The 26,885-nt window shown below is 42.1% G+C and overlaps 1 protein-coding gene across 38 annotated transcripts in view; it reads right to left on the reverse strand.

Moving 5' to 3' along the window:
* ATP2B2 (ATPase plasma membrane Ca2+ transporting 2) overlaps positions 1-26,885 on the reverse strand; it is a 378,523-nt gene that overhangs the window by 93,599 nt on the left and 258,039 nt on the right. For all 38 annotated transcript variants that reach the window (XM_079316715.1, XM_079316719.1, XM_079316749.1 and 35 more), the window contains one exon: positions 13,999-14,196. In XM_079316715.1, coding sequence (XP_079172841.1) covers positions 13,999-14,196 — 198 coding nt within the window. The remainder of the gene's footprint in view (positions 1-13,998; positions 14,197-26,885) is intronic.

The raw sequence follows: 26,885 nt of genomic DNA on the forward strand, positions 1-26,885 counted from the left end.
CCTGGAAAATATGTGAGAAGATTTTTTTATGCCCTCCCAAAGTTCTAAATCCCATCCCCAGCCGAGAGCTGAGTCGTGCCTGGCACCCTGGCACTGTGTGATGAGCAATATCCAAAAGTTCTGTCAGAGATCTGCACATCTCTCACAAAGGAAAGGCATCTGGGGCCCCACATGGATTTGCAGAAAGCAGATGTAGGTCACTTTGCATTAGGAAATAATTCTTTAATCTGCAGGTCCCACAAAAAGTGAATGTTTTGCACTTTACAAGTTCTCAGTGGGTTGTTACTGACACCAGCTTGGGTCTCAAACTTCTGTTCTCCAGCCAGGAATTGGCTCCCAAAACTGCCTTGTGGGGAACCCCACAGAGTGGAGAGGTTGATGCAGTGGGGCAGCACCAGCTTGTAATAAATAAAAACCAATATAAAATAAATAAAAATAAAAAACTCCACGTTGCAATGAAAATATCAGTTGACTCAAAAAACCCCAAGCAGTGCTAGATGAGCAGGACCTCATTTGTTCTCTCATTCCAAAGGTGATGGGTTCAAAATAGTGAAAAGAGAAAGTCTCAAAGACAGACAGACTGACTGGGTATTCAGCCAGGAAGACAGGAAATGAAGAATCAAAGATTTTTAAAAAGACAATTTCTACTAATAAATTTTCATGCAATCTCAATCTAGAAGCAGATATTTAGAAAGGCTAAATTCTAAAGCATTTTAGAATATGGCAAAAATCAAGATGGGCATATTCTAAAACAACCAGTGGAATATATCTTCATCAAAACACCTAGAAAAGAGATACTTCACTCACTTAAACTTCTGCAGCCCAGTAGGAACTTGCAGAACAAGTGCTTTGACACAAGAATGTTTATCCTTGTAATAATAAATAACTATAAACAGCTTCACAAGCATTATTAAACAAAAAAAAATATTTAAAAAGACAAAATAATTGAATTAAATAATAATTCTTCTTTAAAATTCTCTATGTGATAATTATTTGAGGGATTAATTTAGAGGTTGTGAGCTAAAATTACAGGACAATATATTCCATAGTGCAAGGAAGGCTGTGCTGGGATTATTGTTACAGTGACCTTCTCTCAAAAAGAAAGAGTTCTTAGTATGACCTACAACTACTCCATAAGGAAATGCACTTAATATTTTTTAACTCTCTCTGTAGAAACAGTGAAAAAAAAATAAATCAAATATCAAAAATACATTTGTCAGTAACAAGTGATTCTGACATTGCTTTTCATTTCGGTACAAATATCAATGTCCACAGGAAAATTCTGATGCAAGTTGAATCTTTCTTTGTATTCATGCAGGATATATAAAAATAGAGCTACAAAATTCTCCAAATTTAAGTCACAGTTCCAAGAAAGCACAACAGGTACACATGGTTTAACCTTAAATAGTTTTGCTCAGTTTAGACTCTTTTTCTCAGGGTTTTTCATGGAAAAAAAGCTGGAAGAGCTGAGCTCAGTCCCAGTGCAGAATAAAAATACCTTGAGAAATCTGGTTTAGCAGCCAGTCTTGATAGGCCCAGGAACTCTACCTGGAAGTAACTTGGTTGCTTTGACTCTACCAGAAAAGTTTTTTAAGTTCAGACTTCATCAAAAACCAATTTACAGCAATGAAGAATACACAGCAAAAATAAGGAATCTCCTTCAGATAGGTTGTTTAAGTGTCATAACTATGAAAAAAAAAAAATCAGTGTAAAACACAAATTCATTTTGAAAGATGTATGGACTAAACAGAATTAGTAACATAGAGAACTGTGATCTCAGAGCTCTGGATGGAACATTAATAAATGTCATTGGTTAATTCAGAGTAAAAGAAGGAGGGAAATAAATCCTTTATTTTATTTCATGATCACATGTTGCAAGACCACATTTAGAATAGGCTATTGTGCCAATGCAAACAAATCATTAGGAATAAAACCAATTAGGAATGAGAATTTCTGTTAGCTTGATATTAGCAGGGAAGTGGCTGTCCATATGTTGACATTTACTCACTTGGAAAAGTTTAATTAAGTTTGATTTAGAATTCTAACCTTGCTGTTTAAAAAAATGGCAGAGGGAACACTGCAGCTCCTGGGATAAAGTTGTCTTATTAAATATGTATGGATCAAAGAAAAAATACATGCAATGTTGGGAAAATCTGCAAAGTTTGGAGCTGCAGCTAAGCAGCCATGTCAGAGAGAAAGCTGCAGTTGGGTTCTAAAAACAAGAACTCTCCCATTTCTCATGGAGCAATCTCTGATGATTTCTGATGCATTAGGATTTAATATTTTTCATTTATCTGTACTCCTGCAGTTCTTTAGTGTGTGACTCTGAGCTCCACACCCAGTGCCAGCTGCTGCTTTCCCATTCTGCTCAGACACAACAATTCCTCTCCAGCCTGGCAATCAAGGACACCTCACAGACCCCAGAGATGGAAACAAAAGTGAATTGGGGGAGCAAACTTGGGCTAAATGACTTCATTACCTGGAGCTGTAATTGGGAGATTAACCCGAATATGCAAATGGACCAAACTTATCAAAGTGTGAAAACCCATGATCCGTCATCCATTTTGGGTGTAGCCCAAAATGTACCTGAAGGGCCTTCAATAAATAGAACTGCTTTTATTGCCTAAATTCAGTCAGCCCCCTGTTTTTGGGTAGCCTGAAAAGACATCACTGCCAGCACTTGGGAAATGCAGCTGGAAGCAGAGAAGAGGCTCTGAGCACTTCCTCAGCTCCCCCTCATATCCCTGAGCCCCAGGAAACACAGAAACCTGGGCATGGAAAGAAATGTTTCCCAAAAAGCAGCTCTCAGCTTTAAATAGAGCCCTGAAAACACTTCACATTGACAGAGAACAACAAACAGCTCAGAAATACATCAGATGAGAGCTGTTTGTCTTGTGCTTATCCACAGAGCCTCTTCCCTTTCTGTCTGAAGGACAGGGATGAAAAGAGCAAATCACTGGGGAAGAGTTTTGGGGTGGCATCTGCCTCAGTAAAGGGTGCTTGTGCTGCTCCATCCCTCTTTGACTGTGTTCTGATTGAAATAAAATGTGCTACCTTCCAAAAATATTCTCCTGCCTTTGTTTTTTTGATGCTTTCAAACAAGATGTTCCAACAGAGAGGGTTTAACAGCAATACTACCAAAAATGTGCAAGGAAAAAAATTGGAAAAATTGACTTTGCCTGGAAATCTTGACAGATGTTTCACTGGAGCTTCAAAAACCCCAGGAGGAGCAGGGGATGGAGTGGTGATGCCTGACCACACTGGCACAAACATTTATCTGAAAACTTCCTAAATTATTCTGTCTGCTTTGGTTGTGTTCTGTGCAAGCAGAGCCTTTTCTAGGGTCTGACACACTTCACACACCCAGACCATCCAGAGGGAAATTCTCAATATTTTCCACCCTGCAGAGTGAGGTGACTGAGAAAAGGTGATTGATTTAACAGGTCTCTCAAGAGTCATTCAGAGTGTTCAGAGGTTCAGAGCTGGGAAGGCACTGATAAAGAAAATTAGCAATTGAAGAGCTTAACCAAGGAAAAAAAAAAAAAAATGCTGCAAACTCAGAAAATTCAAGGAGTGTCCTTGGAGCCACTCCTGGAGCTTCTCCTGATGCTGTCCTGCCTCTCTCAGGAGGGAAAACCTGGCCACAGGAAACAGGGAGGATTTGCAGAGCTCAGCCATAAACCCCCCCTCATAAACTGCAGTGTTTATTGCTTTTATTCCCTTTCTCATCTCCATCCCTTCGTGCTGCAAAGCTTTAAGGGGTGAGGAATCAGCTCAGTAAAAGATTAAAATTCTCTCATAATGTCTTACAGCAGAAGGCATCCAAAAGTTCTCCCAATATTAGCATGGCCCTATAAAAGCATTTTACAGTGCAGATCTCTGTGCTACAGAAACGTGTCCTGGACTGTGTTTCACAGTTTATTTTCATCCCAAAGGATGGGATGAAATCCCTCCTGAATGTACATCCACAAACACCTTCAGTGAACCCCACAGGGGACAGGCAGGAGATGGGATTTCTGACGCAGATTCTAAACTAAAATGTTCACATGGATATATCCAAAGCTGCAGGAAATTAGGATAATCTCCATTTAGAATGTACATTCTATATTTTCTGCATATTAATTATCCTCACTAAACTGAAACAAGAGGAGCAGCATCTCCTGGAGAGAAATAAAATCTGGTTTTTGAAAAACAGAAATAAATTGAAATTACTTATTCAAATGCTACCTTTCTAATAGGATATATAAATATATATATATATATGAAAATATGCATATATGCAAAGCACCTTCCTGTTCAAAAAGGTATTTCTGGTTTGTTTCTGTGCTTAAACATTTTTTTCTGGGTAATAATTTTTCATTCTAATTCAAGCCCACCAACAGTGAGGAACTGTAAGCACAGGCAGACTTTGGGATGCAGCACAGTTTGTCTCAACTCCATCTGTAAAATAAACCTAGAACCTGATACAGAAATATTTCATATTAAAAATTCACATTATAAAGATTCTGAAAATTTGAATACTGATTGGTATCCTAAAACTGCCAAATTAAAAATTATTTTCTAAATCATGATGGAATTAGAAAAAATTCAATATCCCTTTATTTTTTATTATTTTATTTTATTTCATAAGCTGTTAACTTTTGACAATAAAGATCTTTTCTGAGCTTTTGGATTCCCATTGATTTGAGGGAATTTTGATTTATTTTTTTCAAAAACCAGGTAAATATTTTTAAGACAATATTTTGTCTCTCTTTGTCAGCCTCAGTGTAATAATTGCATTTTCTGTCCTACTGCAATGCTGCTCAAATTTCAAATTCCCATTGAAAAGAATTATCATTTGTGGGTAAATCTCCACAAACAGCTATTCCTTGGTATTTAGCATCGGGCTGTCTTCAAGTAGGCAAATTATGGCTGGAAATAAAACACCACAAATTGGTGTTTACATCCTTGCAAAACACAAAACACAGTATTGTGTTTAAATTCTGGCAAGAGACACACCAGGAATTAAAGTCTGGGTGCAGGGACACTCAGATTATCCAGGGAATTCAGAGAATTTCCATCACTTTTAAAGATAAGTCTGATAAATGTCTGCTGGATCCCACAATCCTGGGTTTTGAGCTTTCTGTGCCATTAGGCACTGACCCCTGGATGACACTGCTTTTGGAGCCCTTGGAGAAAAGTTCCAAATTTGGGTTATGCAGTTAAAATCACAGGTGTGTAGTTAAATAGAAGTGTGTGATTTCACATGGGGAAGGGTTTAAAATTTGAGGTTTTTATAATACAGTAATAGTACGGGACAAGCTGGAGGATTTTGGGTGGTGTCACTTTTGGTGCTCATCTTCCTTCTTCATGGTTTCAGGTAGAATTTCTGGTTGGAACATGATTTCAAATGCCTGTCAGGGAGGGTTGGAGTGTGGATAGTGCTCTTGAGTGTGGGATGGATAAATCCCCTCCAGCCTCCCCTCAGGTGGGCTTGCTCATCATCTCCTGCCTTAGGCTGGTGCTGCCAGGCTGGGATTAGCCAGGCCAGGCTGCAGTGCTCTCTGATTTACCACCCAGCACTCCTCCTGGGATCATTCCTAATTCAGGGAATGCTGGGGAGCTCTGGGCAAACCCACAGGATTGTCCTGGCTGCTCTGGGGTCAGGACCATGCCCAGGTGAGCCCTGGCTGTCAACACCCCTAAACAACCCCACAGGGGCTGGGACCTGCCCAGACCAGCCAGCAAACCCCACGCTTATCCTCTCCCAGCTGAGAGGCAGCTGCTGTGGCATGCCTGGGCTCCAGGCTCTCTCCAGGAGCATCACCCCAAGCAGGGGGGCAAAGCCCCAGCAAAGGCTCTGCAGGCTCAGGCTGAGCCCATCCCCATCCCAGCCCCACAGGATGCTCCCATCACCCCACATCACAGGATTCTCACCCATGCAGGAGCTCCCAGCCTAAATTTGTCCCTTCTTTTGAAAAATAGCACAAAAGCAAAAATGTTTCAGAAATTCAGGAGTGTCTCCAGGGAGTGATGACCCAAAGGGGAACAATCTTCCCCCCACGAGCTCAGCCTTGCACAGGTGACAATGAGAGCTGAGACACACAGTATACACACTGTCCTACTCTCTGCTCATGGATATTCACAAATTATACTTAGAGAGGGATTGAAAAAGCAAATTCCTACAAGAGCTGCATTTCTTTAGCCAGACAGACTGGGGCAATGTCTCCTGAAGCCATATGCTGCTTCACCTCATCCATGCTTCGGGAGGAAGGAGGTTGAATGGGGGGTTCTGGCAGAATAAGCTGTTTTGAAGAGGGCAAACACTTTCATTTCTCCTATTTCCCAGCCTGCCAGCTGCTTCATCCCCCTTGTGCTGACAGAATGTTTAGAAAAACCTTTCAGGAACTTCACAGTTTAATTTTTATGATGAGCAAGAAGAGAATTTGAGTGTGTGCAACGACACTTCTCAAAAGTTGTGTTTTGCTAACTCTCACAACAATCTATACTTTTGAGATTAATCTATTTTTTATTTTTTAAAAATGTTATTTTCTAATAGCTCAACTGTTGAGAATGCTCATCCCTGGGCAGCACAATAAAACCCTCTGCTGCAGTGACAGCTGGGTCAGTGTGATTTGTTTAGCAGCAGAGATGATGAAGGATTCCTATTAGGACACACCAGCTTTTAGGGCTGTGTGCCCCTTATACCCCCTGATACTCATGATTTTCCATTGATTTCTTATTGCTCACTGCCTGGAGAACATTATGTAACATCTCTGTGCAGACTTACAGAGTGAGACAAACACATCAGAAGCTGGAAGATGTTCACCACTTGTTTCCAGCATCTGCAGCAAAGTTCTGCAAATATTTTCAGTTCTTGTTGGGGATGGTTTGCTTTGCACTGACACAGGCAGTGAAAAGGGGTAAAATTTAGGCTTCAAAACACTGCAAAGTGTTAAAATGAATTAATTTTGGCTCACTTTTTTGTGAAAAGGTTTCATATTTTCTCCAATACATTTTGTTTAATGGAGAGGACTTGAAAAGGTGGCAGATTTTCAGTGTCCCAAAAAATTTTACTGGGAGACATTGGTTAAAGTGTCCACACACACAAATTGTGGAGTCAGTTTTTCAACTTGATCTTGGTTTCATAACTGGGAGGGCTGGCAAAAGATTTGCAGTTGTTTATTTCTATGTTCTGCTATGATTTTAGAAGGGTTGCAAAATAACATTAGCATTGGCCTTACAAACTAGATTTTTGTGCTGCCTGTGTTTGTGCATTTTTAATGCAATCTACATTACCACATGTAAAATGCTCTAAAAAAAATTATTAAGATGTAAAGCTGCCACAAAAGACTAGGGAATTAACTTTGTTCAGCTGACTCATTTCTGACATTTCTGAGTTTTTCACTCATTAATCAAATTGATTATCTGCATATTAATGAAACTCAGGGTGGCAGATTTTTAGAGAACAGGGAGATGCAAGCAACATTTTCCTGTGGAAAATGTCCTGAGATCTTGAATGGGCCCTGCAAGAACCTCAGGATGGAAAAGTCTGGCAAAGGATTTACAAAATGGATGTGCTTCATTATGCATTCAACAGCCCTCCTGAATTCAGATGCTAAGGGAAATGTAGGCTGGGCTGAATAGGTAAAAGATTGATAAATGCTGCATTAAAACATCGAGTTTCTATTCAATTGTGCCTGGCTAGGAAGTAAATGAACCGAATTCCTCAGAGGATGGCACCAGACCTTCATGTGGCTATTTATCTCAGGCTACTTTTAATTCAGTTAAATTTAATTTGGTTCAAGTTCCCCTCCAATGAGTGCTGTCCCTTTTTTTGAGCCATCCCCTGGGCTGTTTAATCCAAGGGGCACAGGGGAATTCTTGGTTGCAGTGAACCCTGGAGCTCATCTCAAACCCCCCAAAGGCTCCAGGGCGAGGAAGCCAAACCCAAGAGCCCTGAGGAGCCTGCCCTTGGCAGGGCTGAGCTCTCTCCCCAGAGCATTTCACAGCTCCCAGGGCCATTTCCCAGAGCAGATGAGGCTCCTGCAGAGCCAGTCCTGCCCTGCCTGGTGGGGCCAGGGTCGCCTCCTGCCCCGTGACACCTGCGCCGCTCCCGAGCCAAGATTCCATTTTTCCATTTCCAGCTTCTCCCACCAGGCATCTGCTCTGCTTGTACAGTCTAAGAACAAGATGATTTCATCACAGACTCTCACAGAATCCCCAGGAAAAAAAAAATATGTACTGCATATCCACCAGACCTGTTTCCTGAGACACGAGGTTTCTTGGAAAGGGAACAGGAGAAGTTTTTTTGATTGGGCAATAAGTGTGAGAAAGAAAAAAATGTTGCTGGGAGAGTGTGAAGAAAATTGTTGAGAATTGGATACAGAATGAGTGAGAAATTCCAAATATCACCCACCTGAAATTGCTGGAATGAGTGCAGCTCTGCCACAATTACTGGCAAAGAAAGTGAAGGGAAGAAAATCACAGTTTAAAAACTTGGGGGAGAAAAAGAAGAATTTTATATGATCTGTGGTCAAGCAATCCTGGCAGATATGGCAACACAGAAAGGAGCTTTTCCTGCCTCTTTCACCTTCCCTGAAACCCTGACATTCCCTTCAGCAGCCTAAAGCAGGAAAACCTCAAACTGACCTAAGGAAAGGTGAGACCTGGAACCACAACATGACACAATTACAACAATAACAACATCTTGAAGTGTTTTGAGGAAGCAATGGCTCCATTTCCTGTTATTCCAATGGGTTCTAACTTTTTTTATGAGTACTCACACTGAGTGCTGGGGTGTTGGGACAGACATCACATCTTTAGAGCAATTCAGAGCAATTGTAGTTGAGCCTAGCACACACCCATTATTGCAGCTGTTCTGCTCCAGCAGAATTCCCAGGTAGGGAATTTGCATGGAGGAGAATTGGGCTGTGCAAATTGATGGGAATATATTTTTTTTAATGTACATGTGTACAAACTGCACAGAAATTCAAGCTAGTTGGTGTTACATTCAGCATTTTCACACCTAAGAAAAAGAAGCTGGTTGCTAATTGCTCTATATTTTTTCATTGTTGATATTCTTTTTTATAGGTATTACAGGTTTCTAATATCAATAAAATTTTTACTTTTTTTTTCATTTTCTCCCATACTAACACTGGTCAAATCTTCCTCACTGTGCCTTATTTCCAGACCTGCTCAAAGAGATGAATTGCCAAAGACACACCTTGAGCTGTGCTCCACAGGAACCTGGGAGAAGAGGGAGCAGCACAGCACCTCCAGCCCCATGCAAGAGATCTGGACAAGGAGATGGGGAAGTTCTTTGTTTGGCTTTGGGTTTTTTCTCCTCCTCTGACTGATTTTGACAGAGTTTTTTCATCTAACCACCCCTTGCCTGCCTTGGTTTTGCAGGGAGGACCTCTCCTGCTGTCTGGTGGCTCTGGCACTGCTGACAGGTTGGCTCCTGCCTTTCCCAGCACAGAACAGGGTAAGGCAGCATCCTAAGGCAGTTTCTGGATGTCCTTTCTGCTTTAAATCTGAGTCCCTACTGAGCAATGTGGCATGTGTTATAAAGATCATAAGAAAACACCTGAGTGGTGAACCCCATGAAATAAAGGCACTTTTAGGTCATGAGAGGCCAGCAGGATCCCCAGCTCCAGCCCTGAGAGCAGCAGCAGCAGCATGAAAGCACCAACATCTCAATGCAAGTGGCTTGGGAGGCCCAAATTTCAGGGGATCATATCCTGTTCCTGTATTTTTCCAACTTGAGTAAGGGGAAGGGTAACCCAGCCAAAGCCCTGCTGAGCAGCATTGAGCAATGGGACTGATCATTTAAATTTGTTTTCAATCCAGACTTTTGCCTTGGGAGTTTTAACAGAGGCTGCCTGAACCAAAAAGACTTTTCCTTCTTATTCCATCTTTAAGCTGCAAGAAGCTGTTAGCTGGAAAATAGATGTCCTGCCTGGGGCTTCCTGGTAAACACTGGGATGTTAAAACATCTTACCTCAGGCTGCCTTCTCCCCCTTTTGCAATCCAGAAGGAAAGAGAATTCAAGGAAGAACAGCTAAAATGTTGGTTACACTCCTGTAAACAGCAGATGATTGTCAGGGCTTGACATCAGCAGTTTTGGAAGAGGATAATAAGATCCACATGTGATGCTGAAGATAGAAACAAGGAGGAGGACTCAAGAGGGCTCAGAAATTGCTGCTGAAGGTGTTTCCAGAAGGCTCTGGGAGTTTTTGACCAGTGCACATGGATGGAGATGGGGGAGGCACCAAAGCAGCAGAATCCTGCTGGGAGACTGGGGGGAACAGCTCCAGAAAGGGACAGAGCTGCAAAGTGCCATTAGGGCATTTCTGCCAGGGTGACAGATCCAGCAGAGCTCTGGGGGAAAAGAGTGAGGACAACAGCACAGCAAACCAGCCAAACAAACAAAAATAATCTAAAAACCCACAAAAAACAGCACAGCAAACCAGCCAAACAAACAAAAATAATCTAAAAACCCACAAAAATAATCTAAAAACCCACCAAAAATAACGACCAGGTAGAGGAGGAGATTCTTCATTTCTACAGCCACAATAAGACAGATATTTGGGAATGGCCAAGAGAAGCCATTTCCCATTCCTTGCTGGATTTCTGAGCACTTTTTCCTGAAGCATCCTGTTTCCTCAAAGAATGCAATGCTTTGAGTCCATTGCTTGCTCTCATGAAGGAGCTCTTACTCTGTCCTTAAAAACAGGACAGGGCATTTCTTTACCAGCTGTAGAAAAAAATCTTTTCACCATATACTGCTATTCAAAGACAAACATTTCCATTTTAGTCCTGGACTGCCTCTAATCTACATAACAAAAAAATAAAATGAAGCCAGGATCTCACACAATCAAATCAAATCCTCTGAGATATCATAGAGCCCTTACTCTGCATGGCAGGGGACACTCTGGAACCCACAAACCCCAGGCAGAGAAGGGTTTTTTCTAAGGAACAAGGTATTTTATTGTATATTTACAAGGTAGTTGTTTATATATTTATATAAATAAATATTTATTTGTAAATAAAATTTACAAAATTACAAATTACAAATTATTATTTGCCCCAGTCACCCCCCTGTGTGTAGCAGAGGCTGCACTGGGAATTTTCTCTCAAGATGCATTTACTAAAATCCAGCTGCAGTTTTGCACCTTTTTTTGAAAGGGTAGAAAGCTCATTTCGTGTGGCTCAGTAATGAGAACAGTAATTGCCACGGGGCTGACAACAATTTATGCAGAAGATCTCAATTGCTTCTAATGGCCTGTCAGGTGGTGAAAGGGAATGCAAAGCAGATCATCAAAACTCCTGAGAACAACATTCTTGAAAGGAATATGGAAAGGAAGAACTGGAGTGGCTCCTGGAGAAGCAATAAAATTGCACTTTTATCCAGGGATTCCTCTGGATCAGATCCCCTGACTGCAGCAGAAATCAAAATAATGCTCTCCAAGACTCACCCAGATCTCCCCCCTCACACAAGGCTCCTGAAGCAGCTCATGCACTCCAATATTTACTGGATGGGTGGATTTTATCCTGAATTTCTCCTTCAAAAGCCTCAGGAGAAATATATTTGGCACTTCTAAATGCTAATTCTGTTCCAGCATCAAAATTTATGAGTGAGTTTCAAGAGCCAAGCAAAGAGTTTGAGTATTTTTAAAATTAAAGATGAGTTCAATTTATTAATATATTAACCAGTAATGCCATTGGTAGGTACAAGTTTAGGATGTGTGAGAGGTTGATATAAATATAATGAAAAAAAGAAAATAAATGCTCTATTAGAGACACAAGTGGTGTTTTCCTGACATTGAGTCTAAAGTCTCTTCTTTCCATATTATTATCCTTTAATTCTCCAACACAATACTGTCACTTCTAGGGCTGACAACTTTTCAAGTTACTCCAAGCTGACAAGTTCAGAATATTGGAATGATGATTGAACAAATCAGTCTGGAAAGGACAGTGCTGGTAACTCATTTTCAAAATGAAAATGCATTTCATTTGGAAAAACAAAAGCAAAAATTAGAATTTGAAAGAGGAGGCAAGATCAAGAATAGAGAACAGTGTGTGCCAGCTCTCCCTTCTAACACCTGGCTGTGCTTTCATAAGGGAATATATTGTTTTCAACAGAGAAAAAAAAAATAGTTGCAAATAAGTGTATATTGCAATGAAATTTTCATTCTGGGAGAGTCAGGAAAGGAAAATACTGAAGACAAACCCATTAAAATCAATTTCAAGTGGAATTACTCACCACTTCACCAAGGCAAAATCAAGTTTTTTTCCAATTTTCCAGTGTTTAAGACTCCTTACAAAGGTCATCTACCACTAAATTAAAGGTACCTTCAGCAGCAATTTATGCTATACTAATTTTATAATTAAAGGGAATTATTTAAACAACTGCTCAAAGAAAGACTTCAAAAAAAAAAAAAATGTGGAAGACCTTTACAACGTGTCCCAAAAACTGTATTACAAGATATTCACTAATTTGATTTTCTTGTGTAAACCAGGGCAAAACCTTTCAGGAAAACCATTCTTATGGCAGGGAAAACAGTGACTATTGAATAAAATGCTGTCTGTGGGAAAACACAAACACATTTTCCCAGGCTGTGCTGCTGATCTTTCCAGACTCCCTCAGAATCTCAGCTGGCTCCTGTCTTCCCATGGGAAAAGAAACATTTTAAATGCAGGATCGAAATAATAAGAATAACAATTTGAAAAAGAAAGAAACAAACCACCCCTGCCTGATGACACATCTCCCTTCTTCCTAAAACCTGGAGAGAGCATGCTTTCAAAATTCCTTCCTTCCCAAATAAAATAAAATAAAACAAGGCAATCTGCACATTTAGTCTAAGATAAATCCTAATTTTGTAAAGAATCTCTCATGGTTTATAATGTCTCAAAGGCATCCCACCAGTTATATGAGATAATTCCAATAAATAACATTTTCTTCAGCTAAAAAAAAAAAAAAAAATAAAAAAAAAAAAATTACTCCTTTATCTTTTCATGCCTAAATCGAGCACCTGCTGAATCAATAGCCACATATTCACAATTCAGTGAGAAAGCAATGAAAGATTCCCAATAATTCATAAACGAATGACAGAATCCCCCAGCAGGACCCAAGAGCTACGTGCTGATTGTGCTGCTGAATGGGGAGGGAAGGAGGAAGGGGCTGCAAGGAAAGCAGCCAGAGGAAACTGCAGCAAATGTAAAAAGCATTTCAGGGCTATATTTAGAGGAAGACATTCTTCCTACATTTGCCAAGCTGCTCACGTCATTTCACACAGCATGTTTGATCCAGCTTTAGAAGTCTAGGAGGGAGCAGGAGAGGGGGGGAGGAAAAAATCTGGATCAGCTGCCAGAAATGGAAATCTTGCATTTATGGAGAGGAACAAATATTTTAAGCATGTGAATTCAAGAGTGCTTTCCAAAGAGATGGGGGGGGGGGGGGGGGGGGGGGGAAGGAGAGAAAAAAGAGGGGGCAGGCAGGGTGGTAAAATTGCTGCAGCCAGAAAGGCTCTGCAGAATATGGAGAATATTGATCAGAAACAAAACTTTGCTCCCTTTGGAGCCTGGCTCACAAGCCTGAGCTGCACCACTAAAAATACTGAAATGTGTGAATCTCACTGAGTTCAAACTTTCATCTGGTGCAAGCTGGAGCCTTGTCTGTGCTCCTGCAATGGGACCCAGCAGTTACATAAGCAATTACATGTTTAATACGTGATAAACAACCACAAAGGGTGGATCAAACACACTCCAAAGGTGAAAACTCCATCAAAACCACTCCAGTTCCACAAGGACGTGATGATTTCCCTTTAACTCACGTCATGAGGTTCAGGATTTGCATAAAGAAACGTCAAGATGAAAAGAGAAATGTGTCAGGAGCAGATGTAATGGGATCAGGAACAAACCACGTGGAAATTTCCTGTTTGACCTTCTGGAGGGTGGTGATGGAATTGATTTGAGATTTAGGACACTGAGATGACTTCTGGGAAAAGTTTTTACCTTCATTCCCTTCTCCAGGTGGCTGATAAAACGAAAGCCCCAGAGATATGATGGCTGCAATTTCCAAGATTATAAGAGTCACATCCTGCAAGGCTTCCCAAACTAGCTGTATGAATGTTTTTGGCTTCTTTGGAGGTATAAAATTTTTTCCAAAAATAAGCTTTCTTTTTTCTAGGTCTGCAGCAGTGCCAGCTAATCCTGTAAAGAAAACAAAATAAAATAAAATCAGGTGAAAATGCCACAAAATAGAAAATGCATTTCTAGAAATTAAAAATTCCAAGCTGTAGCACCTATGGCACATTAACAAACGTAAATATCACACTCAAATTGTGGTTTTGCAAGAGGATTTGTCCTGATACTCTGAACAGAATTCTCATGAGCTCCATTTAGCACTAATTCTTGCCTGGTTTAATAATTTAAAAAATCTTTGAATTCAGAGGTTTATATTAATAAGACCTATGTATGTACATATATACAAGCATTGACTTCTTAAAATAGATCCTAAAGCACAAATAAATTATTTCTGGGATGAAGCTGGAACAGCTGATGGAAGCTTTTGGTAATACCTGTAGCAGATCACACAAATCTTTGTTCTGAATGCAAAGGATAAATCAATAAAGCCTCTCTTGTGCTACTTCAAAGCAACCTCTGGCTGCAAATGGACTTCAGCATATCCCTGGAATGAGCTGCATCACAATTTTGTCACGGGAAAAAGGCAAAGTGACAAGTTAAATATGCACAGAAAGGCAAAAGAAAACAATATGGCTCCATGTATTTTACATGATGCTTCAATTCAAGAGCATTTCAATTTAAGGGCACAGCATAACAATGGGTGGTTGTACTGAATAATCCACTTGGGTGCTTTTTTTCCATCCTTTTTAATTATATTGAAGGATGCATGTTTGGTGTCTTTCCAGAAAAAGAAAACAAAACAAAAATACTTGCAAGCATCATTAGGGTCAAATAACTGAGCCCAAATATCCCTCTGAGCAGGATAAAAACCTGCAAGAGGCGTTCCATATTTCTGCCAAACAATTCCTGATGTCATAGGATTGGCTAGATTGGAAAAGCCCTTTAGGATTATCAAGCCCAGACTCCCAATCCCACCAGCAACCCCTGTCCTCAAGTGCCACATCCACATCTTTTAAATCCCTCCAGGAGTGGTGGTGGCTCCAGCACTTCCCTGTACAGCCTGTTCCAGTGCTGACCAACCCTTCCCATGGAGAAATGTTTCCTAATATTCAATTTACACCTCCCTCAGTGCACCTGGAGGCTGATTCCTCTTGTTTTGTTTAGAGGAGAGACCACCCCAGCTGGAACATCTTCAAAACTTTAGGTTTTGAATGTGACCAGCAACATTAAGTTATTTATGAGAGAAGGAGACTCAGGGGTGACCTGAGTTGGTCCCTTTCTCCAGGCAGGACTGACAGAACGAGAGGACACAGTCTGACCTGTGCCAAGGGAAACGCGGGTTGGATATTAGGAAAAAGTTTATTTCTGAAAGGGTGATAAAGTATTGGAATAGTCTGCCTGAGGAGGTGATGGAGTCATTATCTCTGGATGTGTTCAAAAAAAGATTGGATGTGGCACTTGGTGCTGTGGTGTCCAGTTCAGGTGTTGGGCTGAGTTGGACTTGATCTTGGAGGTCTCTTCCAACATTGTGATCCTGTTATTTATAATTCTTTACAAATTTAGATTTATTTATATTTATTTATTATTATTTATCCATGCTTGCATGACCCCAGGAAAACACCAGAGCTGACCTTGGAGGAACAGAACAGCACCTGTGAGGCAGGAAACACCAACCCCACACCATGAGGATTCCTGGGATTGGGTGGTCCAGGGCAATTCCTGCCTCCCCCAAGCATGTGGGACACCTCAGTGCTGGAGTCAGTGAGCTGGGGGTTTCTGAGTTATTCAGAGAGAAAATCAGAGATTGAATTAAAGCCTGTGGATGTATTGAAGTATATTAAACCACTCACACATAAGGTAGAGGTGTAAGTTTAAGTTTTAAGATAAGTAAGTCAGTAAATTTTAGTATGAGCTCTTGTGCTTTTAGTGAGTGAAAGGTTTAAATGCCAAAGTAGAAATGTGAGTTCTAGTGAAGGCTGAAAAACATGCTGGTGTGTTCAGTACAGGTTCTAGGACTATAGTTGTAGATGGTACTTAGACATAATAGAGCTATAGTAAAAATATTATTACATTTTTTAGATAAAACAAGACAGATTGTATGCATAGTCTGTGTGTACCCTGGTGTCTAAGAAACTGGAATTCCAATAGGTTAAGGAGTAGTGGCCAGAGTTTGTGTCTTAACTTGTTAAGAAGATTCTATATAAGAATATGTGTTGGGAAGAGTGAGTGCTTTTTGCTTTTTGCCATTTCTTCTTGCCATCTGCTTTCGTGCTTCCTGCTTTTCCTGCCATTTCTTTTCTGCTTGCCTTTTAAGATGTGCTTTGTAACAAATAACCTTCTTAGCAACTATTAAAATAACCCAACAAAATCAATGCCTAGGGCCCATTTGGTGGTGTGAGGAGTGGGGAGCATGTCCTGGAGCAGGGAGGGAATGCTGAATCCCCAGCTGTGCCTGCCTCTCCAGCCCCTCCTGCAGCTCCTGGGGACGAAAGCGATGCTGGATCAGCGATCCCACTCCCATCCTGACTCACCTTTCCCTGCAGGTGTCTCCTTACAGCTGCTGGGCAGCTCCTGCCTCTTGGTTAACTCATCAAAGTTTCATTTCCCCTTCAGCTGCTGAGAAACACGAGCCCCTCCCGCGGAGCAGGGCTGCTGCTGTTGTTATTAATTACCTCGGGTAATTTGCAGGGCCCCGTGCTCAGTGGCACTGGGACAGGTGGGTTGCAGCCAGCAGGAAGTGCCTGCAGCATCCTCCAGCATCCCAGCTCCTCTGACACCTCCCAAGGCAGGGAAGATGGTTTTTCACAGAAATTGCTGCCTTTTTGGGACCCCAAAGAAGTTTGGGCAGCACAGGTGAGGGATCCGGCTCCAGCACAGACCAAACCAGGGCACTCTGAGCAGCACCAGGGGGATGCCAAAGGGAAGGATTTACACCAAAAATCAGAGAATCGAGGGATCAAGGTTGGAAAAGACCTCTAAGATCTTAGACCTCTAAGAATCCAACTTTTAACCCCACACTGCCAAGTCCCTCACATCCCCAGGTACCACATCTGCATGTTTTTGAATGCTGCCAGGGATGGTGACTCCATCACTCCCCCAGGAGCCTCTTCTAGCTCTTGACAAGTCTTCCATGGAGAAATTTTTCCAATATTCCAGCTAAACCTCCCCTGGAACCCCTTGAGGCCATTTTCCTCTTGTTCCCTGGGAGCAGAGCCAGACCCCCAACTGTCCCCTCCTGTCAGGGAGCTGTGCAGAGCCAGAAATTCCCCCTGAGCCTCCTTTTCTCCAGGCTGAGCCCCTTTCCCAGCTCCTCCTCATGGGATTTTTACCAAAGGCACCCACAATTTGCATCACACCCCCAAAATTCAGCCTCATACATGAATGGGAATTTCCTTGGGCACCACTGACAGGGATTTGGGGCAGAAATTTTTATCCAACACAGCTTCAGGCAGCAGCACAAAAATCTGCAAGGAGAAACTCAAAGAATGGAAGGAGCAATGTGAACAGAGCCTGTTTTCCAAGGCAGAACATTTGTGCTCAGTGGTGGGGCAGCTCCAGCACAGGACTGGAGCTGGGGCAGTGCAGGGAGAAGCTGCAGGGATTTTCAATAACCCCAGGCACATTTACAGGATGTGCTGCATTCCTGAGTCTGGAATGATGGCCTGCACCTCACTGCCAGCAGGGCACACAAAGGACAGCTCCTGTCACAGCTCCTGTCCTGTGTTTATGATGTGTGAAACACACTTGAGGAGCCTCCAAAGGCAAGGAGAGGCTGGAACTCCAAGAGCTGCTTTTTCTCTGAGATAAAATCTGTCCACTTAGACACCATAAGGCTGAGGATCACTGCCTAAAGCACCCATGGTCATCCTTATTTTCCTGAAGGAAATGCTGGAATTCAGACATCAGTCATTCAGACTCTTCCATTTTTGTTAATATCCTTTCCCTTAAGAACCACAAACAAGGGTAAATTATGCAGATGATTTTATTATTTCCTCTAAGTCTTGGTGAAATTACTCACCCACTCAGTCTCATCTAAAAAAATGAGTATATTCATCTTTAATAATGAGATTTATTTCCTGGTAAATAATTTAGAAATCCTGGAAAATTACATCCAGTGTCCAGCTCAAAGTAAAAGGTTTCCCTTCTCCCGTGACCCAGCCATCACTCAGAATCCTGCACAGGAAAATTTTGGGGCTGATGTTTTTTAACTCCCACTGAAAGGCAGAAATGAACAAATGCTTTAAATGAGGGAGAGAAAGAGAAAGGCAAGGAGACAATGGAGAAAAGTGATGAAATTGGATTGTAAGAGTTCTGCAGAGATAAGATCAGAAAGGGCAAAGTGCATGGGAATAACAAAGATGGGAAATGGGGCTGAGCCTCTGAGGTTTGCTCTGCAAAACTACTCCAAATTCTAAGGATGCATAAGAAGGTGCAAGAGGGGGCCTCCTTTTCTTTTCCAAGTCAGCTGCTCTACTCAGAAAAGTTATTTTAATTGTTCCTGGGGGGGCTGTGGGCTGGCTCGTGGTGGCCAGATGGCACAGGCAGCAGAGAGCACAGCAAGGGCAGCACAGGACATCTGCCCCAGCAGCACCTGAGCCTGGACATGCCTCCCCTGCTGCTCCCTTTGCATGTTGGCTTTTCATCATGTTAAACACACCAGCCTCATCTCCTGAATGTTATTGTTTTATTCCTCCCCCGAGTCCTGTGGCAGAAAGAGCACTGCAGATGAAGGTAATTTAAAACATCATTTCTGTGTGAGGATATAAAACATCCAAGGGTGTGGAGAAGAACCAATGGGGAATAAAAAACATGAATGGAAATAGAAGCTCAGTAGGACTGCAGATTTCACATATTCCCAGCACATCTTCTTCACCCTCCCATCTTCTGTTCTGTGTGGCAATAAAAGTCACAGACTGGCTGGGTTCAGCCTCATTTCTCCACACAAGTATGAATATTTTATTGAAGTGCTTTTCTAGGTCAAAGCTGTGCACTCCAACTTTGCTTGACCTCGAGTGTTTAGAAACAGATGTGCAGATTTGGGTTAAATTTACATACAAATATTGCACACAGGTTCGGGAAATATTGTGAAAATTTACTGATGCTTCCAGCACTTGAGTAATTTCTTAAGGTTATATTTTCCAAAAGTTTTCACCAAAATTTGTGGGAGAATGAAAGTGACTGCATAGAATACATTTTCTACGGTGTTGTGCAGTATATTAAATTCATTTATGATTTAATTTGGCATTGTTGCCTCTTTGGAGGGAGAAAAAGAACAAAGAACTGGAGAAATGCCACTTAATGAATTTTCTCTGTTCCTTATCTACATCTGCCAGTTCCTGCACACTGAATATAAAGCTATTTTTTCAATTAATGCCTGGAAAAATGTATTTCTCTGACAGTCATCTCCACTGCAACCAAATGGAGCATGACAAACACAGAATGATTCTGATGCTGCAAAAATAGCAAAAGCACAGCACTACTAACACAACAGTGGGGGGAAAAAAACCACATAAAACTTTTAAGAGAATGTTTGAAATTGGCTCAAATTAGGAGCTGAAGAATGAAGAATTTACATTTGCATTAATTGGACAAATAAGGAGCCATTGCATATTAAATTCCTTCTGTGTTTTTTCTGATGCAGCCAGAAAAGGAGATAAAAATTTCGAATAGCAAAACCTGTAAATGATGGTATTTTAAAAATCAAATTTTGTTCAGCACAGAGAGGAAAGGCTTCCAGGGATGGTGTGGAAATGAAGGGAGAGAGGAAAGGCAACTACTTTGGTTAGAGATCATTAAAAATTTGGTATGACACACTTGAGTTCTTCCTGTGAGAACTCAGACCTGGTTTTTATCTCTGAAGCCAAAATCCCCCTGGCCTCAAACCCTCCTCTCCCATGATAAGCACTCCCACCATCACAGAAATTAAAAATACAGCACCCCAAAGAATCACCTGGACAGCTATTTCATTTTCTGTGCCTGGTTTCAGCAATTCCATGCATTTCCCATCGAGCTCCTGCCATTCCTGTTGCTCCATCACAATTCAGGAGACCCTGCCCAGGCCCAGGGGCTCATGGAGCCCTTGCAGAATCTCACATCCTCCTGATGAACATGAATCAGAAATATCAGCTCAGCTGCTGCTGGGCTAACAAGGACAATTCAAGTCCCACACAATATTTTTAGTGGGATTTGACTCTCTGCCCTTGGAAGCAGAGCTTTGCTCTGTTTTTCCCTCTCCAGCAAGCAAGAAATAGCTCAGCTTTTTATCTTTCATTTCCTCAGCAGCAATCTAAGCAGCATCATCTCTGCAACAGTGACTGAAAGAGCTGGGAATGTCACATTTTCAATTCAAATGAAGAGCTTGGAACCAACAGATTCAGTTCCTGAGGTCTGCCTTAGAAACTGCCCCTGTCTGGCTGGGGAAGGCAGGGGGACACTCCCAGTGAACTGTGATCACTGTCATGGTTTGGATCAAATGCTAAGGAAGGTCTGGATTGTCCATAAGGTATAATGATGTCATAACTGTGATCTAATCCAGCACCAGCCTCCCTAAGTCAGGAATTCTTCATGAGCCTTGCTTATCTAAACCCCTGGAATACCACAAATACACAGGTTGCATTAAAGTGACACAAGAGGATTGGTTTCCAAAGATGGGAAACACAAAATGAAATATTCACCGTGGAATGGATGACTCTGTGACCTCCCAGTCTTACCAAGATTTTCCAGGCAGTACATTGAAATTCTGTTCAGGTCATAATAAAATAAAGTCAGTTGAGAGAATGCTGCCCATCAATAACAGAAAGTTTAATGAGAGCATCTTTTAATTCCAGCAAGGTGAATTGGAATTTCACTACTGAATGAACCTCAACAAATAATAATTTCCTTCTAATCTCAGGACTACAAAGCTGTCTCTAAGTGTAATGAATCTCATTACCCTTTTTCATTAATATCACTTGAATACTTTCCTTTATATAAAGGTTAAGAAATACATCCAGAAATTAAAAGCCTTTGGCATTACAGTCATCTAAGCACGTGTCCTGTAAGATTTATGCTGCTGGGACTGTTCTGGGAGCAGAACCTTGCAGGACTCAGACCCTCCTGGTCCCAAACCCTTTGCAGCCAGATCCAGAGAGCAAACACAGAGAAAAGAGGGCACAGAAACAGGAAATTTAATTACCTCCCTCTCCACTTCCTCATTAATCATCCTCCCTCTTCACATCTGGCAGCAACAAGTGGCCTCTGAGCTCTGCCACCCCTCAGCATCCCAAATCCAATGACCTGGCCACAAAATCCCTGCCAGAACCTTCCCTCTGACAGGGTGAGACCCAAACTGTCACTCCAGTCACACCAAGTATGCAAATGCCTCTCTAATTCCATGACCTTTCAAGAAATAAAGGAACTGAAGGGCTTAACAATTGTTCTTACAGACTGATTGTCTAATGCAAATGTTAGGAACAGGTAGAGAACAACTTGCTCTTCTTGCCATGAATTCCCATATCTCCATCTGTAGAAATACTAGAAAACTTTATCTGAATTTGGCAGGCAGGGAAAGGCTGGGATTCCTGCCCCAGACAGGTTGGGGGCAGTTCAGGGGAGGGAATCCACATCATCTGAGAGTGCTGATTTACAATAACACCACAAAGGATTTGTTACTGAATGCTCCATAACATCTCTAATTCCCTTCCCCATCCAGCCATTTGGGGTTTTATTTCTTCCATCATCTTTTAATTCCTTTTTGAAGTAGAACTGCCCTGAAATGAAGCCACTGAGCAGGAACAAACAGTTTACATAAGATGAGCAATAACAGCAGCACCAGAAATGGTTTGTGATAGTGGCTGAAAACAGCCCCCAAAAAAGCCACTCATGTGAAAGACATGCCATGATTTCATAATAATCTAATGACTGGACTTATGTGCAGCACATGAACACAAGCCAGGACTGGGGCAACAGATGAGACATCAAATATTAAAGGCAAGACAAGCACTGTAGCAGATGACTAATGGTTTTCTGCCCTAAACAGAGAGCAAGCTTTCTGCAAAGGCTGATAAAGCACTCAGGGAGAGCTCGAGGGCTGGGATGAAGAAAGAGGAATCAGGATTTTAAAATTTTTTTTATAAATGTTCTGCTGACAGTGGGAGTGTGGCTGCTGAGAGGGAAGAGAATTATCCCAGCAGAAATCATTCCTTCAGCTCTTACTCCATCTGAAAATCACGAAACCATCCACACGTCTCACCTTGGTACACCAGGCTCCTGGAAACATTTTTGTTTTGCTCTATGCTGATTTATAATATCAAGTACAACAAAGCCATTAGATTCAGAGCAAGGATTGTAATAAATTCTAATAATCTGGAATAAATACTAATAATCTAGAATAAATACCCATCATCCCAACCATCACCAACTAAATAATAAAATGCCATTAAAAATCATTTTTGCATTAGATATGTAAACACCAGAGCAGTGACAGCACAGATCTTCACCCAACACTAAGAGACAATTTAAATAAAGGTCATGGAAGGGGTTGGCAGCCAAGCAAAACAATCCCAAACCAGTGGGGTACCCCACAGCCACTGGGTGCTCCAGGCTTGTTCAGCATCACAGACCCTCAGCTTCTGGATGGTGTTGGCGCTTTTAGGAAAAGACAGAAAGAAAATGAGGGAATGTAAGGTTTTGTCTCCCCCAGTTTCACTTTCCAGGTGCTCTAAGTCTTGCGAATGATTCTTCAAACATATTTTTTGGTTATTAAAATCAAGCCAGGATTTCCCAACCACAGAAGGTAACTTTAGGATTTAAAATGGACCATACAGTTTTGCACATTTTGTATTACCCTCAAAGCCCTAATTTTCTTCTGAAACACAGATGTGTAATGTGGGACCAGTTCAATGACGTTGACTGAGAATATGAAGGAAATTGTATCAAAAATGTGGGGCCACAGCACTGAATTACAGTAATAGAATTGTTCCAGATAATGTGAAATCTTTTTCTTGCTCTTAATATTTAGATTAAATCTACATCCCTGTGTTCATCTGAAGAAACAGTTAAGACACATTAATTGGGTGTTCTGTAGGTCAGGCTTGGAAAGAGCCAACAACAAAAATGAGGTCATGGCAAGGAGCAACCATGGAAGTTTAACAGAGGAGATCCAAAGTGATTGTCAAGAAAATAATTGTGGAATGAATGACATCATGATGTCAAAGTGGAAACCCTTCCTTAATCAGCACATTTTCATAACCTCTTATCACTGTTTTCACTGGATAACAAAAAATTAAAAAAAATAAAATCACCCTTTCACAAAAATTGCCAGTGGCAATTTCAGAAAAAAAAAAACAAAACAAAAAAAAACCAAAAAAACCCTAAAATCCATGTGTGAGTCTTTGCTCCCACAGCACAAGTGGGAAGTGCTGCTGCCAGAGGCACTGGGTCTGTCTGTGCAGATCCAGCCCAGCCTGGGGGTTCAATCATTTCCATCAGCCCCAGGAGCTTGGGGTGTGTGGCACCAGGGGAGCCTCTGCCACTGCAGCTCCCTGGGCTCCAGCCCTGCAGAGGGGCAACCTCAGGTGACAACATCCCTGCTGGATCCCACAATCCTGGGGTTGGAGCTTTCTGTGCCACCAGCCACTGACCCCTGGATGACACTGAGCCCTTGGAGAAAGCTTCCAAATTTGAGTGATGCAGTTAAAATCACAGGTGTGTAGTTAAATGGAAGTGTGTGATTTCACATGGGAAAGGGTTTTAAATTTGAGGATTTTATAAAATAATAATAGGTATGGGACAAGCTGGAGGATTTTGGGTGGTGTCTCATTTTCCTCCTTCATGGTTCCAGGTTGTAGTTTCTGGTTGGTCAGTCAGTGTCACACTGAGGGTCATGGGAATTTAGTTATTGGGTTAAAAGTATAAATAATCTAAATATTATTTCTCTATTGGGCTGTTTGGCTTTAAGAGACGTAGCTAACTGCATTCATCTCCATTTCATCACTTCTAGCAGGTAGCTGGAAGTGCTACTGAACACTCTGTGCTTTTGATAAGATTTAATAAACAACCAAGCCTGAACATGAAAAAATTCTATTCCTTCATGAGTTTTTTAATCCTGCCTCCGAGTGGAGGCAGAAGAGACTCCAGACAAACCACTAATTAAATGGTGCAAAACACCACCTTGACACAGCCCCAAGCCACCCCAGCAGCTCAGGGTCCTGCAGGGCAGAGGGAGGAGAAGGACAGTGCCACATGTCCCTGTGAGACCAGGACACTGAGCCTGGGCACTCCAGCTGCTGGGTGACCCCACACAAACCCACAGCCACACAGCTGCTGCCCTGGCAGCTCTTCACAGCTGCCACAATCCTAAAAAATTCTGGTTTCTCTCGATTGTCACAGGTGCTGGTGCCCTGGAGTGTCCCAGGAGCTGTGGCCAGTGACCAATCCCACACAGCTGAGGGTACCCCCCATGATTCTGTGTGCCCACTCAGGGTGACACTCCTGGCAGGCAGAAAACAGCAAAGGAATAAAGAGATAAAAGAGATGAACCTGGGAAAGCATGGCCTGAGGGAGGGAGACACTCTGCAGGACACATCAGACAGTTTTAAATCCAGCATGAGGCTCTTGTGCAGCATTCTCAAGGTCTCTTTTTCAGGGAGGGGGAAGAATCTCTCCTGTTATTATTTGTCACTGCAATCACCACAGTTTCTGTGGCATCAGCAGTTCTGAGGGTCTGGAGCTCATATTTATTTGATGAAGCCTACTGAAAAGGTTAAAAGTAACTCAGCATAACAAGAGATGTTCTGACAACAACAGCATGGAAAAGAGGGAGCTTCTGATGAGGCCAGGCATGTGTAGGTTAAGTAGTTAATTCCTCACAGAGTGCTTTAATCTTTAAGATAAAACCACAAAACAGAAGAATAAATTTATATTCTGATGGGACACGTCTTTGTGAGGTCTGCAAGGAAGCTGAAATGAAATACCAAAATCCACTTTGCCCAGGCTGCTTCCTTGGCATGAGTCTTCCCCAGCTGGCTTAGAAAAAACAGCAAGCAAACCAAACTGCATTTTCCTGAGGTGTTACCTCCAAGTGCTGCTCTTGGCAGCTCTTAGTGCCTCTGTCAGTGTCACCCAGTGCTCCTGTGAGAGCATCACTGTGTCACCTACACAGGCTCTGCAGGCATCCAGCAGAGGGGAGCTAAAAATGACAGAGAATGCTGAGGAAACCCAGGGCTGTGATCATGGAGCCATCTGCAAGCAGAGCTCAGCACTGCTCTCACTCCTGCAGGGACTGTGGTTTCCCTCTGAGCACACTGCCCAGCCTGGGAGCTGCTGCATCCCAAGGGATGAAATCCCACCACAACAATGGGATGAGAGCTCTGGCAACCCTCTCACCACCTCACTGCTCCCTCTGTGGCCCTGCACTCACCATGTCCCTCCCAGCCCATTCTCTCATGGCACTCTGTGGGGATCTGTTCCCAATTTCCATCCCCTGGGATGGGCACCTTGGACATGCCCAGGTCAAAGTGGGCTCAGCAAGCTCAGCCTAAGGGACTCACCTGCTCTCAGCTCTGCATCTGTTCTGGGGTATCCATCCCCTAATAACCACTGGGGATTATTGTGTGCAGCTCCTGCTCTGGATTCACAGATATCTTCCCAGGATGAAGCAAAGCAATGAATGAAGGAAGTCAAATGGGATGGGTGGCAGAATATAAACAGGGAATTGCTGTGCAGGGGAAAGGTTGCAAGCCATGGATGGATTGAATGTGTTCTCACTGGAGACCTTTTCACCTAAACTTCCCCGAGTACAAAGGGTTAATTAGTAACTGTTGGGGTTAATTGGGGTGCATTAGGACAATGCAATATTTGTTTACTCAGTGAAGCTGCCAAAGGATGGTTGTTAATGAGAACTTGGTGCTTCTACTACAATGCAAAATAATACTTTGTTTTCTGCTGATGTGTCCAACATAAATTTGTAAATATTTGTGCACCCTTCACTCAGATCCTCATCTCCTCTCCTGCAGACTTAAATGCAGACTGGGAAGAAGGAGAGAAGTGGAAGAGGCTGTAAGATTTCATCCATTGATGCCAACATGAGCTGTTCTACAGTGGCCAGCCCAAAACTGAGCACAGATGTAAACTCAAAGCTGGCAGTCACTGGGCACTGATAATTCAGCAGAGCAAACAAGCTCCCTCTTGCCCCATTTTCCAGATTAAATGGAGAAAGGATGCAAGCAGAGCCTCAGGACTTTCCTGTCTTGTGGTAATGAGTTCATTCAGCCCACAAAAGGAGTGTAGGTGTCCCAGAGCAGGGGATTCACAGCAGTGTTTTAGCTGGGATGATGGCCCCACTGGAACCAATAGAATGTCATTATTCCAAAGAGCTCACAGCTTTATTTAAACTAATAAAAATACCAGGAAAAGTGACAATGTTTTCTCGACTCCTGCTATATTTTTGAGTGATGAGAAAATGCAAGCTGTGACCAAATCAATCCTAAGATGTACTGAGGGATAGAGCATTATTTTATTCCTATACCCCCATGCAGCAGAACTCCACCAGGAGCACAACACCCACAGACATCTCCCAGTTTAGCACAAAAAAAAAGCCCAAAAGAATAGATTCTCTCTTCCATGAAGCACAAATTGTCAATCACCTTGATTAGCCCTCCACACAATTAACAGAATCTGAATGCACTAATCACTACTGAACTTCTCCAGGTTGTTTTCTGGAGCAAATAAAAGATTAAATTAAATTAGAAAGTCAGCCAAGGGCTCCATGGTTTTTT

Source organism: Erithacus rubecula, assembly GCF_903797595.1.
Source record: "Erithacus rubecula genome assembly, chromosome: 13".
In the NCBI taxonomy this organism is placed as follows: Eukaryota; Metazoa; Chordata; class Aves; order Passeriformes; family Muscicapidae; genus Erithacus; species Erithacus rubecula.